The sequence below is a fragment of the Megalobrama amblycephala genome, linkage group LG17 (genome assembly GCF_018812025.1).
Source record: "Megalobrama amblycephala isolate DHTTF-2021 linkage group LG17, ASM1881202v1, whole genome shotgun sequence".
NCBI classification, from domain to species: Eukaryota; Metazoa; Chordata; class Actinopteri; order Cypriniformes; family Xenocyprididae; genus Megalobrama; species Megalobrama amblycephala.
In genome coordinates this window covers 46,797,235-46,812,924 of record NC_063060.1, presented here as the reverse complement: position 1 = coordinate 46,812,924, position 15,690 = coordinate 46,797,235, and the positions used below count along the sequence as shown (strand labels likewise).

Genomic DNA, 15,690 nt, shown 5'->3' with positions numbered 1-15,690 from the left:
AAGCCTCAGGAATCTTTTGCAGGTGTTTAGAGTTAATTAGTTGATTCAGATGATTAGGTTAATAGCTCGTTTAGAGAACCTTTTCATGATATGCTAATTTTTTGAGATAGGAATTTTGGGTTTTCATGAGCTGTATGCCAAAATCATCAGTATTAAAACAATAAAAGACCTGAAATATTTCAGTTGGTGTGCAATGAATCTAAAATATATGAAAGTTTAATTTTTATCATTACATTATGGAAAATAATGAACTTTATCACAATATGCTAATTTTTTGAGAAGGACCTGTATAAACCAATATTGTAACAAACTAACCTCTCAAGTTTTAGATTTTATCAGAAGTTAAAATTGTACAATTTTTTAAAAAAACATTTGTGTTGGGTGAGACTATACAAAGATGCCAAAATATGCTTACAGACAAATCTGACCATGCTAGAAGGAAAAGACAAATTAGGAGACAGAGTAATTATTTATTTTTAACAAGAAACATATTTAAATGTTTGATATTTTTTGAATATTAAATAAATATTTAGTTGTAGGACTGAGTTTGAGCATTATGGCACCAAATGTTGTTGGCACAAAAACAAATATCCGTCACCGAACTGAACTCACGTGGAAAGACTGAACTTTTCAAAGACCCAATCATCTTTTTAACAATACTGTGATTTTGAAAACTTACGCCCCGTCCTGACCAGCATCATGTGGCACAGCTCTCAGTGGCGGCCGAGAGATGGCAATTCAGCATTAAAACTGACCTTATTTACAGTGTGTGTGAGTGTGTGTGTGTGTGTGTGTGTGAGAGAGAGAGAGAGAGAGAGAACTGAAATGCAATTAAGAATATTAAAGGGTTAACAGTTAGTTCATCCAAAAGTGAAGTTTCTGTCATTAATTACTCACCCTCATATCGTTCCAAACCCATAAGTCCTTTGATCATCTTCAGAACACAAATTATGATATTTTTGATGAAATCCAAGAGGTATATGACTCGTTTATAGACAGCAATATAATTAACACTTTCAAGGTCCAGAAAGGAACTAAAGACATCCTTAAAACAGCTGACATGACTGCAGTGGTTCAACCTTAATGTTATGAAGTGACGAGAATACTTTTCGTGCACCAAAATAAAAATAACGACTTTATTCAACAATCTCTTCTCTTCCCTGTCAAGAAACCATAGCTGATTTTTCACTATCACTTCATTCAGTTATTAGACTTACAGTCATTTTGTGTTATTATCAGTCCTAACTGTTCAAACAGAAGAAGTTTTAAGGTTGTTTGATACAAAAGTATTGAACTGGTTCCTTCTTTAAACAAAAGTATTCATTGTTGTTTGAATATGGATCATTTATTTCTGATGTGTGTTTCTCCTCCTCTGATAACCCGTCCAGCTGAAGAGTGTCTGTAGATGTGTTTCTTCTGTTCAGGTTCTGTATGTAATCCTGGACCCATTCTTCTGTTGGAGAAGAGCAGATTGTGTTGTTCTCCACAGTTATGAATCTGTAAATAAGCAAATGAGTTGTTTTAATATGGAATTTAGGGTCCAATAAGAATAGATACTACATTAGATAGCCGTCATTTATATTTATATATATATATATATATATATATATATATATATATATATATATATATATATATATATATATATATATATATATATATATATATATATATATATATATTAGGCATGTGACGGTATCAAATTTTCATGTTGCGATTAATTGATGAAGCTTTTATCACGGTATACGGTATTATCACGATATTAAAATAAGTTGCAAAACAATTTTTGTCATAGTTTAACAGGTTTAAGAACTCTTTTTGTAATAAAACAAAAACAACTCTGACTGAAATTTTCAAACAGATTAAAATGCAAAAGAATTAGGCTATAAAGAACAACAGATAACACTTTACTCTATTTAATGCATTAACTAAGATTGAGCAATAGCTACATTTGTTGCAGAAAGTGTTATTTTTTGTTAATGTTAGTTTAGAAACACAACTGATCATTGTTAGTTTTATCTCAGGTCCATTAAATAAGTTATTTTGATTTTAGTAATGTTATTAAACAGTAACTAAGAAATTAACATTAATTAATAATAATTAATACTTTATAAGTATTTTTATTGTCAGTTTAGTGATAATGAATTAACATGTTAACTAATGAAGCTGTATGTTTTCAAAGTTTTACTGAACAATAACAAATAATCAGAACATTTCTAATCATTAGGGCATGTTGTACTCCTGATTAAAATATAAAAATGTTTAGGTTTGAAAATAAATATCCTTTTAAGTCTTTTTTAAGTATTCAGTATTTGGTGCTGTGATGAACAACACAAAGATTACAAAAAAATGAATGGCTGTTTGAAGCATTTTTAAAAACTTCCCTAGCGCAGTTACTTTGTTTGCACGGTTTCCGTGGTAACCGCTGCACGCTGCTGTTCCATCAGCGCCCTCTGCTGTCAGAGAGTGAACGCGCACTTTCATTCAGCTCGTCTCCTTCACTGGTTCCGCCATGTGCTTCTCGTGCACGTTGGGATTGTTTACATCTGAGCGCGTGTCCTTTTGACGCAGAATACAGCGGTGTTGTGCATTTTATACGATTGATGGGTAAAGTATTCTTAATTGCCTTATAAAAAAATTAATAATTGGTAATAAATTATTATTTACGGTATTCTGAAGTGCCCACGATTACAATATCGTGCATATTCATTATCGCGATTTATCGCATTACCGAATATCGGCACAAGTCTTATATATATATATATATATATATATATATATATATATATATATATATATATATATATATATATATATATAACAGAATCTGTGTAACACTTCATATTGAGATCTATAATAACTCTGAACTTGCCTCACAGCTCTGATCGGACACAGAGATGAATCTTGTATGTGATAATCCACGATGTCTTCATCTGTTCTGGTGTTTGTCACAGTGAGACAACAGTCTGGATGATCATGTGACTTATGTGCTGTAGTTGGGATCATTTTTGTTGCACTTGTAGTTTCTACAGAAGGTTCCTTGTTCTTTCTCTTATTCAAGTAATTTAACACTCTGATAGCCCAACTGTCATCTGGATCTGAACAAATATATATGCCTTTCTTGGTGAGGAATCTGGACATGGGGGTAAAATACTTGATGTTTTAGCTTTAAAGCTTTATGTTTTTTTTTTTTTTTTTGCATTTAATTAAGCACCCAAAATTATAAAATAAATAAATAAAAGTTCACATCATGATATACTATAATAACTCTGAACTTGCCTTACAGCTCTGAGAGAACATACTGATGTTGTCTCTTGGATGTAATAATCCTCGATGTTTTCAACTGGTATTCTGGTGTTTGTCACAGTAAGACAGCAGTCTGATCCTAAGGGACCTTCACCTATTGGAGAAGAACATCATTATATTCAGTAAATAATCATTACTTTCTCAGTATAAGTGTCACATTCAGTTCCATTTAGCTTCAGTTTGTATGAACTTTCAGTTTATCATTGATCACGTGTTCCTTTGTTTTATGTTCCCGCCACAATCTGTCACAATGGACACTAATCATCATCAGCTGTTTGTCATTTGAGTTAATCATCTGTGTCACTAGTTGTTCTCTCTCATGTGCTGCATCCCAATTCGCCTACTTCTACTACGCCCTAAAAGTATGTTCTCTTTTTGTGAACAAAAAGTACTTACTTTTGAGTGTGTAGCAAAAGAGTAGACAAGCTTTGTGACATACTATCACGTCATACAATTGCGTCTTTGCTCTCTGTCGCATCCTGTCACCGTAAACTGGCTTGTCAATCATCTTACATCCTCTACTACATGTAATTTAGTTCATTTCCTACTGTATCGGAGAGAAATGCAGCACGTTGATCTGCAGTCGCGGGTCTTTCATGTGGAGAACTCTCCTCATATTAATGCATAATGATACATTTAAAAGTTAATGGCCAATCGGATCTTTATAAAAGTCCATATTGGTATTGCAGATGAAATATAACACGGATAACATTAAAAAATATTTTCTATCAGGTTGAACTGATTATTAGTCACTCAAACCTCTCACCGTCAGTCGCGCATATCCTCCATGTTTTGTAGTTTTTTTACTTTTTACTCGTGTTTGTAGTTCTGAACTGAATCCTCATCTAAAGCGCAGTGGGTTGTGGGCAATATTATCCTTTATAGTGTGCACGGATCCACACTTCGAAAATCTAACGGAAATAGTAGACCATCCGGGGAGTTTTGGCATACTCTTTTCAACATATTATGCTTTGGGACACACTTATTTTAATCTCACATACTATTTAGGATGGATAGTATGGACATTGGGACCCAGGGATGCACTCCTTGTCCGGTCACAGTAATACTTAGGTGTTTGCACGCCTGCCTGTCTGTCTGTCTGAGTTGGATTGTTATATTAAATGTTTGGAACCTTATCTTCTGCCATCGTCTGCCATCCTGCGAGCACATTACCATAAGATGAACACACATGTTCACTCTCTCATAAAGACACAATATCAGCTCAACTTCTGCATTCAGTCGAGTGAAAGTTACTGAGGTCAAACCACAATATTTAACCAAAGAGCTCAAAAATTAAAATAATCAAATCTCACCTGTTACCATAACACTCATCCATCCAATACAGAAAAGAACGGCAGAAAACAGAGAGGACTTCATCTTGTCCCGTTGCTCTCTTCTAATTGTGAGACGTTCTTCAGTGCTGAAGGGTCTATGTGGAGGGAGGTCTTTCAGCCCTCAGAGCTCACCACTTTTTCTTCGTCACCTACAGGCCCACAGACACCTCAGATGGGGACAGGAAAAGATGACTGATGAGTGGAAGACCAAAAGTGAGAAAGAGAAAGAGTTGCACTCAACCACATACAGGAAAATAAGGGGTTACAGAATTCACAATGAGCGTTGAGAGTGACTGAATTCAGTTCATCGTGGCCTACAGTTCTGGTCAGAGTGACGATTCACTTAAATTCATCTTCTATATAGGCTGATCTACATAATTCATATGCAGAACCTGTCCCTGGTTTTAAAATTAAAATGTATTATTATTATTTAATTAATTATGTTGCGTTTTTTTTTTTTTTTACTTAAACTTATGTAAATAAATAAATAAATAAACCAGATGGTATTACTTTAGTACACTCTAAAAACTGCTGGGTTGTTTCAACCCAAATTTGGGTCAAATATGCACAATCCCTAAGGTAGGGTTAAAAATGTAATTAAAAAAACTTAAAAGTGCAATATGTAATATTTTGCAGTAAAATATCCAAAAACCACTAGGCCAGTGTTATATATTTTGTTCACTTGAGTACTTACAATATCTCAAATGTTTCCAACTATTTGTAAATCTTGAGAAAATTGCAATTTTAACCAAGGCTCCGGGACGTGTGAGGAGTCGCCTGTCAATTGCGTCATACCCGCGTTACCCTCGGTTTACGGTTTATTTTGTAGAAACCATGGAAACACCAAAGACGCTTTAATATTTACATGTTTTAATAGACAAGGGAACAACTGTTTGGTTACATTTATAGACGGAAAACAAATTATTGATATATAGCTCAAAACGTTTATTCTTATTGCTTAAATCTAATTTTCTGAGAGTATCATGCTTTACCATGCCTCAGAGAAATTTTTTTTTTTCAAATGGCTAATACAGCATTTTCTCCATCGTACAATACGTTATAAAATTAATCGCATGCCATTTATTTTTCAACACAACGCACCCAGCATTTATTAATGTTATTCTAAAATTTTACAGTGTGCAACAAGTGATTCATAGCAGCCAGTGAGTGAACGCACAGAGTAATTTTATAATTTTCAACATAGTCAAATGTATCTAATTTGATAAACAGCGCTCTGTTACCTCATACGCTTGACTGGATAAAAGCAGAAGTGGTGACTACGGCATAAGAGCTCCACTGCTCGTGAGATGTGTGCATGTCGCCCTCGTCTCATTATCGCTCCGGCGGTCTCGTTCATCTCCAACAACACTCAGCCCTGCTCTGCTTCATACTTCACTAACGTTAATAATCTCATCCATGAATATGATTTCTGCCCGAGTCCCGTCCCGATTCTTTTCCACTGGCTGTGAGATGAAGACGACGATTCCCAAGATTCCGTGCTCAAACTCGGTATCATCAAACTACAACTTTGTTTTGAATAGGTGACCTCTAGCAGCAAAAAATATAGAAATTGGATCTTTAACCCACTGGCTGGGTTTTTAAAAGTGTAATTATATTATATGATTATGTTTCGTTCTGGTTTGGTTCTGTTTCTGTTCCCTGTCTTATTAAGCTGACCTAGTTTCTATGTATGTGCCAGTTTGTTCACCCAAAAATGAAAGAAGGGGCCGTGATCGTGAAACCACAAATGTTTTATACAGCCTTAATGGGATCTTCCACATCTCACTAAGACCTTAAAACAAAACCTGCTCCCACCAGAAGTCACCTACACTCAAACTGAGACACGTGCAGTTTTGAGACGCCTTTTATCTCTTTACAGAGTTTAGAATGAACATACATAGAGTTTAATGCGAATAAAGCATTTTATAAGGTTAACATTTAAGCATTTGTTTACTATTGCCCTGGTCCTTTCTGATCTTATATACTAGTAAATATGTAGATCTAAATGAATAACCACATGCATTTCATTTCCTGTTTTGAAATCACACAGTGTATGATGTCCTCTGAGCTATTTGTAGAGAGTTCTGCATGAAAGACCACAGCTTCACTCTCTGTTCGGCGAAAGGGAGTAGTGAAAGGGATGCTGCACCTTATTATGCATTAAATACTAAGATCTTTCGGCAATAGTGGAAAAACTACTTAAAGGGTTAGTTCATCCAAAAATGAAAATTCTGTCATTTATTACTTACCCTCATGTCGTTCCACACCTGTAAGACCTTCATTCATCTTCAGAACACAAATTAAGATATTTTAGTTGAAGTCCGATGGTTCAGTGAGGCCTGCATAGGGAGCAATGACATTTCCTCTCTCAAGATCCATTAATGTACTAAAAACATATTTAAATCAGTTCATGTGAGTACAGTGGCTCAATATTAATATTATAAAGTGACGAGAATATTTTTGATTCACCAAAAAAAACAAAATAATGACTTATATAGTAATGGCCGATTTCAAAACACTGCTTCAGGAAGATTCAGAGCGTTATGAATCAGCGTATCGAATCATGATTCGGATCGCGTGTCAAACTGCCAACGGCTGAAATCACGTGACTTTGGCACTCTGAACCGCTGATTTGACACACTGATTCATTATGCTCCGAAGCTTCCTGAAGCAGTGTTTTGAAATCGGCCATCACTATATATAAGTCGTTATTTTGTTTTTTTTGGTGCACCAAAAATATTCTCGTCACTTTATAATATTAATTTATGGCAAAGCCAGGCAGTGTCTGGCACTTCCTCCACCCCTGCGCACCGCAAGTGGAACTACAAATGGCACAGATCACACTGGACCCATTCATCTATGGCCTCATCTCCTGATCCAGGTGGAACCACTCTACGGCAGAGAGCGCAGTGTTCTCCATCATCTTCAGTCGGAGGAGCTGCCTGCTTTTTTTGCCTTTTGGCCTCCTGGGCTTGTCTTTTTTCCTGCTTCTTCTTTGCCATCTCTTCCTTGCGCTTTCTCTACTTTTCTTCCTTCTCCTCTCCTCAGCTTCCTTTTCTACCAGCAGGTTGAAATACTGTTCACTGGTGATGACACGGGCTGGCAACGGAATGGCTGAAGGATTGACGGGAGTGATGGATGGAGTGGCATCACTTCCATCTGCATCTGTGTTTTCTCTGCAGTACATGATTACATCTTTTGACACATGTGTCTTGTGTTGGTCCATGATTAAAATTAATGGTCTCTCCTCATTTCAGGAAGAGCACCGAGTCCATGTAACCCTTCTCCTGGATGCCACAGAGGGCGTTGGGGGGCCCATCCAGCTTATAGGCACTGCTTGGGAGGCAGCCGGGGTAAATGATGAAAGCTTGAATGTTGTCCCCGGCTGCCTTCACACAGCAGTGCACTGTGATGTGCTTCCTGGTCATCTGCTGCTGCTGGTACACATGCTTTCTCCCAGTCTGGCACAGGACCTTTTCCCTGGACGGAGGCTTGTCTCCAAAGCCTGTATCATCACAGTTGTAGATGAGGTGTGGCTTGCCCTCCAAACTATGTTTGACATAGAGGGCCTCATACAACTTGAAGAAGCCTTCAATGGCCTTTGGTGTAGCACCATGAACTCTGGCTCTGTCCAGAGAATCTACTATCCGGGAGGTCATTTCTGGATGTCGGGCCTTGAACCTGGCCCACCAGACATCACTTGGCCTCTTCTCCATGTTAACAGTGGTGTTCTGGGATCTGCCACTCTCTTTAATTATCCCAATAGCAAGAGCTTTGACCAGAGATCTTGTTAATGGAAAGCCATGGTCTGCCATCCAGAAAATAAAAGAAAGACATTTTTTTGGTATGTGTGGTATGTTGTATTTCTTTGCTGTTGCCCTCAAGCTTGCTCCTGCCTTCACTTCCTCAACTGCCTTTTCTAGCTTCTCCCTTGTGTATTGCCTTTTCTTTCCTGACATCTTTTGATTTAACGTACTGACTTTCCTTTGAAACATTAACACTATACAGTATCTCACAGAAGTGAGTACACCCCTCACATTTTTGTAAATATTTTATTATATCTTTTCAAGTGACAACACTGAAGAAATGACACTTTGCTACAATGTAAAGTAGTGAGTGTACAGCTTGTATAACAGTGTAAATTTGCTGTCCCCTCAAAATAACTCAACACACAGCCATTAATGTCTAAACCGCTGGCCACAAAAGTGAGTACACCCCAAAATGAAAATGAATAAAATATATAATATAATAAAATAAAATATATAAAATATATAATAAAATATTTACAAAAATGTGAGGGGTGTACTCACTTCTGTGAGATACTGTATGTGAACTTAATCATGTAACTTCGAGTTATATAATTAAAATCATTTGTTGTGTAAAATTTTCTTGCTAAAAGTCTTGCTAGAAAAATAAACTACTTAGGATTTTTTTATTGCACCAATATATAGTAATTTGAGAGGAACTTTAAATATATGTACAGTTCAAGTCACATGATGTTTGTTTACTTATAGAACACAAGAAATAATAATATCTGAATTTATACAAACGATCCAGTTCAGAAGTTTACATATGCTTGATTCTTAATTCTTAATAGTGTGTTGTTACTTGGATGATCAAAAGCTGCAAACATTCACTGAACAACTGACAATTAAGAGTCAGTGGGTATAAACTTTTGAACAGGGTGATTGGAAAATTGCTCATATTTTATTTAAAGATCTTAGTTTTTCAGTACTACCCTGCAGAAGCTACATAAAATACTTTTATTTTCCAGAAGACAAAATAAGAACAATTTACTCCCAATTAACACCTGTGCAAATGTTTACAATTCTCTCTGGAACAGTACATGTTTTCACCATTTGTAATAGTTGTGATTCCCTCAGTTCAGAATCAGAAAGAGGTTTATTGCAGGTATTTACATATGAGGAATCTGCTTTGGTGACAGAAGCTCACAGCTCAAACAGAATGACAGTGACAAAACACAGATAATACAAATAGAATAAGTGAATAGGAAATAACAATATAAAAAAATAAATAATACATACACAATACACAAAAATAGAATATATGTGTGTACAGGTGTGTTATGTACAAATGCAAGGAAACGTAAATAATATGGTGTGTTAAATAAATAAACGTATAAATAGTGTTGTGTTGCACATGTATGTTTGTTGCCAGCGGGAGCATTTGTTCATGAGATGGATATCCTGAGGAAAGAAACTGCTGTTCTGGTGTTCAGTGCTCTGTAGTGCCGTCCAGCCATTAGTGTAAATTCAGATATTACTATATTTTGTGGACTACATGTACACATCTGATATAATAAAACATTTTCAGGGTCTGAAATGATTTTGAAGGCTAAATAAAAACATGTAATTTATTATATCTCTTATTTATTTATTTTTATTATTGATATTTTGCAGATTCTGCAGGGTGTATGTAACTTCTGACTTCAACTAATAGACTATATACAACAAAGAGTACAATATGCTGATAAAATATTTTAGAGCTGAGCAAAACTGTTCCACATTTTACTAGAATAGTTGAATATTTTTTTAACATGCTTTAACATGCTGAGCGCAGTCACACATTAATATTTTTGCTCTGAATTCACCTTTAATAAACGTCACAGTTGAATTATGGCGGACAGCAGGTTCAGATGCTGACAGAAGTGTGAGTTATAATCTGATCAGTAACAGGCTTGAAGGGACAGTTCACCCACAAATCAACATTCAGATTGTCTTCTTTGATTCTGTTTTCAAGCTACAATCATATTCTGCTTGTACTTTAACAGTTCGCTCAGTGTATTTTCATTTCATTTGTGATTCGTTTGAATTATTGATCCCCTGAGATTGTCAGGAGAATCCAGTCCGAACACACTTCAGTTTGTTTGCATCAGGATTGAGTCCAGATTATGATATTAGTTGTAGGAATCTTGAACATTAAGGCACAAAAACAAACATCCGTCACCGAACTGAACTCATGTGGAAAGAACTTTTCAAGGAGCCAAATCATCTTTTTAACAATGCTGTGATTTTGAAAACTTTGTAGAAATTGCATGACTTTATACGAGGGTGCAGCGCCCCGTCCTGACCAGCATCATGTGACACAGCTGTCAGTGGCGGCCGAGAGATTTCAGCAATAAAACTGACCTTATTTACAGCAACTGTGTGTGTGTGTGTGTGTGTGTGTGTGTGTGTGTGTGTGTGTGTGTGTGTGTGTGTGTGTGTGTGTGGGTGTGTGTGTGTGTGTGTGTGTGTGTGTGTGTGTGTGTGTGTGTGTGTGTGTGTGTGATTGAGTGTGTGAGTGTGTGAGTGTGTGTGTGTGTGTGTGTGTGTGTGTGTGATTGAGTGTGTGTGTATGTGTGAGTGTGTGTGTGTGGGTGTGTGTGTGTGTGTGTGAGTGAGTGAGTGAGTGAGTGTGTGTGTGTGTGTGTGTGTGTGTGTGTGTGTGTGTGTGTGTGTGTGTGTGTGTGTGTGGGTGTGTGTGTGTGTGTGTGTGTGTGTGTGTGTGAACAGAATTATAAAGATCCAAATCCTAGTTTACAGCAGCATCCAGGTGTTTTATGTATTGTCATTTTTAGAAATGTTTGGAAATATTTTACCAAGAGTCAGTCAAATGTACGAGCAGATTGATCATGTGACCTTCACTGAAACATTCTGAAATCACAATGGATAACACGAACATCTTCACTACAAACGTTAAAATGCTGTTATTAAAACAAAGAGAAACATACTGAAAAATATGGAAATGACTGTAAACTTTATTTACTTTATGGTAAAGTTTATTACAGAGTGTTTATTGAATTTACAAAACAAAAAAGTAATTAGTAATTAGAGTAATTAAATCTTATTTAATAAGCTAAGGATGTTTTCCCTGCTTTATTATTTTTTTTTATTATTAAATGCTTGAGAAAAAACAAACAAACAAGTAACATAAATTTTCATCATCGTTGTATCATAACATTAACAATATGCCAGAGTAGGTCTCGGCTTTATTTATTAATTAAATTTTCTTTTTTTCTACTGAAGAAAATATCAAAAACAATAAATATAAATAAAATACATAATTCCAAATAAGAATACATTAAAGGATTAGTTCCTTTTAAATAAAATTTAAAAAATCCATGTCATCCTAGATGTTCATGTCTTTCTTTCTTCAGTTGAAAAGAAATGAATGTTTTTGAGGAAAACATTCCAGGATTTTTCTCCATATAGTGGACTTCACTGGGGTTCAACGGGTTGAAGGTCCAAATGTCAGTTTCAGTGCAGCTTCAAAGAGCTCTACATGATCCCAGACGAGAAATAATGGAACAAAGTCTTTATTATTATTGTATTGTGCAAAATGCAATGAAATTTCGCTGCATACACACGCGCCACCATCTTTCAAATGACATATATGGTTAATAATAAACCTTACAATGACATCCCAATGAACAAAACTGAATGGCACAGGTAGTGTACTGATTTTTGGTGAACACCAGATGGCGAAGTAGAGCACTGTTTCAAAAGCTTCGAAGCACCGGTGCAGTTTGTTGTAAAAGCCTCACTGCACATCCCTAGGTTTATTTACAATGACTAGAACACAGAAACACTCAGGAGCAGGAACAGAGACAACCAACTAAACAATGACGAGGACAGACAAGGGAGAGCAGGAGGAGCGAGTCTTTAAAGGAAGTGCTGATGAGGATGTGCAGGTGCAGGGAATCCATGTGATGAGATGATGAGCTGACTGGGTGCAGGTGTGTATCAGGAGGGATGCTGGGAAATGGAGTCCGGGGAAGGTGGAAGGTGGAAAACACTATAATGTTACATTGATCAACTACATTGATCAAAATATCAAATAATCAGATCATGTATTTTAGTAATTAAGGTATTGTTATTAAATGTCAGAAATTGATCATATTTCAGATGAAGCTGAGACATTTCAAATATTCATCAGTTAAAATCTGATCAAGTTAATTTGTCAAGTTTTATTATTTGAGCAGAAACACTAGAGAATAATCACATGAATTATGACAATAACATGTTCTTCATGAATAATGTTTGTGAAAGACACTTTTCAACTGAAGGTAATGTTAACAGTAATAATAGAGATTGATGTGACACTACAATAAAAACTGATTTCCATCAGAGTAGAGGCTGAGAGAAGAACAAACACACACACACACACACAGACACACACTGATCTGTCTATATCAGGATTTATCACACATTTATTCTGACATGATATTTCAGTATTAATGTAATGAAGAGACTCAATAACATCTCACTGTCACTGATTCATCATCAGCTCAAAGCATTATGGGTAGAATCTCTCATCAGTCTGTTCTGATTCATCAACACAGTTTCACTGATGATCCATAATAAACCCCAAACCCAGGATAGAGCGGTTGAGTGAATGTGGTCTGGACTGTGTGGATGAGGATCATTGTGTCTCCAGAGACGCTGTAGAAGGACAGAGTTCCTGCGCTGTGATCCACAAACACTCCTATTCTCCTGCTGATGGGCTTTACACAGAGTTCAGTCTGTATCTTATTGTGTATGAATGAGTAACTGGAGGAAGAGCAGATCAAACTCCAGGACTGATCATTAGATCCAAACACACACTCATAATCCACTCCCTTCCTGCTGATGCTCTTATATGACACTGATATAGACACATCTCCACTCCACTCAATCTCCCAGTAATAGCGTTGATCACACACACTCTCTCTACACAACACCTGAGGAAGATCAAATCTGTCTGGATGATCAGGATATGGCTGCAGTGTGTCAGTGTAAGTAATCACTCTGTTGCTCTCAGACAGATGGAGGTATTCATTCACTGTGTTCAGATCCAGAGTGAGCCGATGGGAATCTGATGAGATAAAACACATCACAATCAGAAATTATCAATCTGTCTGATCTTTAATCTACACTGAAAAAATATTTCTGCTGCTTGTTAAATGTACTAAAACATTAAAATATGTTAATTTTAATTGTGTAAAATGCAGTTAAATATGTGAAACTGAAGTTCATCCATTAGTGTTGAATGAACTGAAACTGGGCAGTGGATTTTTAGTTCCCAGCATGCTTTGTCATCATCTGAATCTATTACAGAAACCCTCTATCTTAAGTTCAGATCTGACAAATTAATTTAGGATTTTTCACAAATTCATATTACAGAAGCAAATGTGAACTTGATCTATTATTCTTATCCTATCTTACAGAATCTAATCTGTAGTTCAGAAATCTTAAAGCTCCATCAGTTCAGTAATCAACTGTCAGGTCTGTTACCAATCAACCAATGATGGCTTGATAGAAAAGGCAAATCACTGTATTTCATGGAGTCTGTAATTATTAATCAGTGTTTTGTCGTCACAGTGATGAACTGCCCCTTTAAAACATTATCATTTTAAAGAGTTAGCACCTAAGTTAAGGCACTGATATCACTTTGAGTTTCTCAGTGAATTAATATTTTACTTCCATTAAATTTCCTCTGAACTATTAAAAAGTTCAAAAACATATTTAAAGAAAAAAAGCTTTGTCCTTAATTCATGGGATCCAGGCCTTAATGCCAAGTGTAAACGCAGCCAATGTTCTTTGTTGTTACACCAAACTGCCACAAGATGGTGCTAAGAAATAATAAACGAATGTGTGCCACGACAGTGACAGTAATTTCACCTATTACAGAAGCTCGGAAAGCTTATCACAAGATTGAATCCAGTTATTCATTAGTCAGCTACATATATCGATGCTTTTCTATACCGCTTTTTCAGCGGAGTAAAGTTAGTTTTGTTTTGGATATTCGTCACACATTCAGCTATAAACGGCAATAACTCCAAAACGACATGCCCCCCAAAAATCTAAACTGTATTATCGCTAAAATGGGAAAGCTGGTAATGTTTCACAAGCTTTCTTTTCATTATTGTCGCTCGATCTAATGAGCAATGACCCGCAAAAGCCATCGCAATGTGAGTTACGGCGAGAAGGCTCGCTGTAAAGACTGTGCTGTAAGTCGGGGACCGTGGGGAAAGTGCAAGTTTTCTTCGTTTTTTGCTATAACTCGCTGAGTGGTGTTTTTCTAATAGCTCTTTTGTTTAAAGCCCTATAAACATGAGACCAATGTCATTCAGTAGAAGAGGACAGGGGACAACTTTCACAGTCTCTTTTTTTACCCCTACTGGTGAAAAATGGAACTGCATGCCCAAAATTAACTTTCTTTTTGTAATAGCTTTGTCCATCAGGGAGACAGAGACATCCAACCAGTGTCATTCAGTAGAAGAAGACAGGGGACAACTTTCACAGTCTCTTTTTTTACCCCTACTGGTGAAAAAGGGAATTGCATGCCCAAAATTAACTTTCTTTTTGTAATAGCTTTGTCCATCAGGGAGACAGAGACATCCAACCAGTGTCATTCAGTAGAAGAGGACAGGGGACAACTTTCACAGTCTCTTTTTTTACCCCTACTGGTGAAAAATGGAACTGCATGCCCAAAATTAACTTTCTTTTTGTAATAGCTTTGTCCATCAGGGAGACAGAGACATCCAACCAGTGTCATTCAGTAGAAGAAGACAGGGGACAACTTTCACAGTCTCTTTTTGTACCCCTACTGGTGAAAAAGGGAACTGCATGACCAAAATTAACTTTCTTTTTGTAATAGCTTTGTCCATCAGGGAGACAGAGACATCCAACCAGTGTCATTCAGTAGAAGAAGACAGGGGACAACTTTCACAGTCTCTTTTTGTACCCCTACTGGTGAAAAAGGGAACTGCATGACCAAAATTAACTTTCTTTTTGTAATAGCTTTGTCCATCAGGGAGACAGAGACATCCAACCAGTGTCATTCAGTAGAAGAAGACAGGGGACAACTTTCACAGTCTTTTTTTTACCCCTACTGGTGAAAAAGGGAACTGCATGCCCAAAATTAACTTTCTTTTTGTAATAGCTTTGTCCATCAGGGAGACAGAGACATCCAACCAGTGTCATTCAGTAAAAGGGGACAGGGGACAACTTTCACAGTATCTTTTTTTACCCCTACTGGTGAAAAAGGGAACTGCATGCCCAAAATT

At 36.4% G+C, this 15,690-nt stretch overlaps 1 protein-coding gene across 1 annotated transcript; it reads right to left on the bottom strand.

Moving 5' to 3' along the window:
- Window positions 1-1,121: 1,121 nt before the first annotated feature.
- Window positions 1,122-3,545, bottom strand: LOC125250039 (C-C motif chemokine 5-like). Its single transcript, XM_048162345.1, has 3 exons — window positions 3,285-3,545; window positions 2,873-3,098; window positions 1,122-1,497 (listed from the first exon to the last, which is right to left on the bottom strand). Exons 1-3 carry the CDS (start codon window positions 3,298-3,300, stop codon window positions 1,266-1,268), a joined length of 474 nt encoding a protein of 157 aa, XP_048018302.1. The 5' UTR covers window positions 3,301-3,545; the 3' UTR covers window positions 1,122-1,265.
- Between the last annotated feature and the right edge of the window lie 12,145 nt (window positions 3,546-15,690).

Excerpts from the sequence above, each read along its gene's own strand:
- LOC125250039 (XM_048162345.1), bottom strand. Across the intron at positions 1,498-2,872 it reads TGTCCGATCAGAGCTGTGAG|ATTCATAACTGTGGAGAACA; the intron begins GCAAGTTCAGAG and ends GCTTATTTACAG.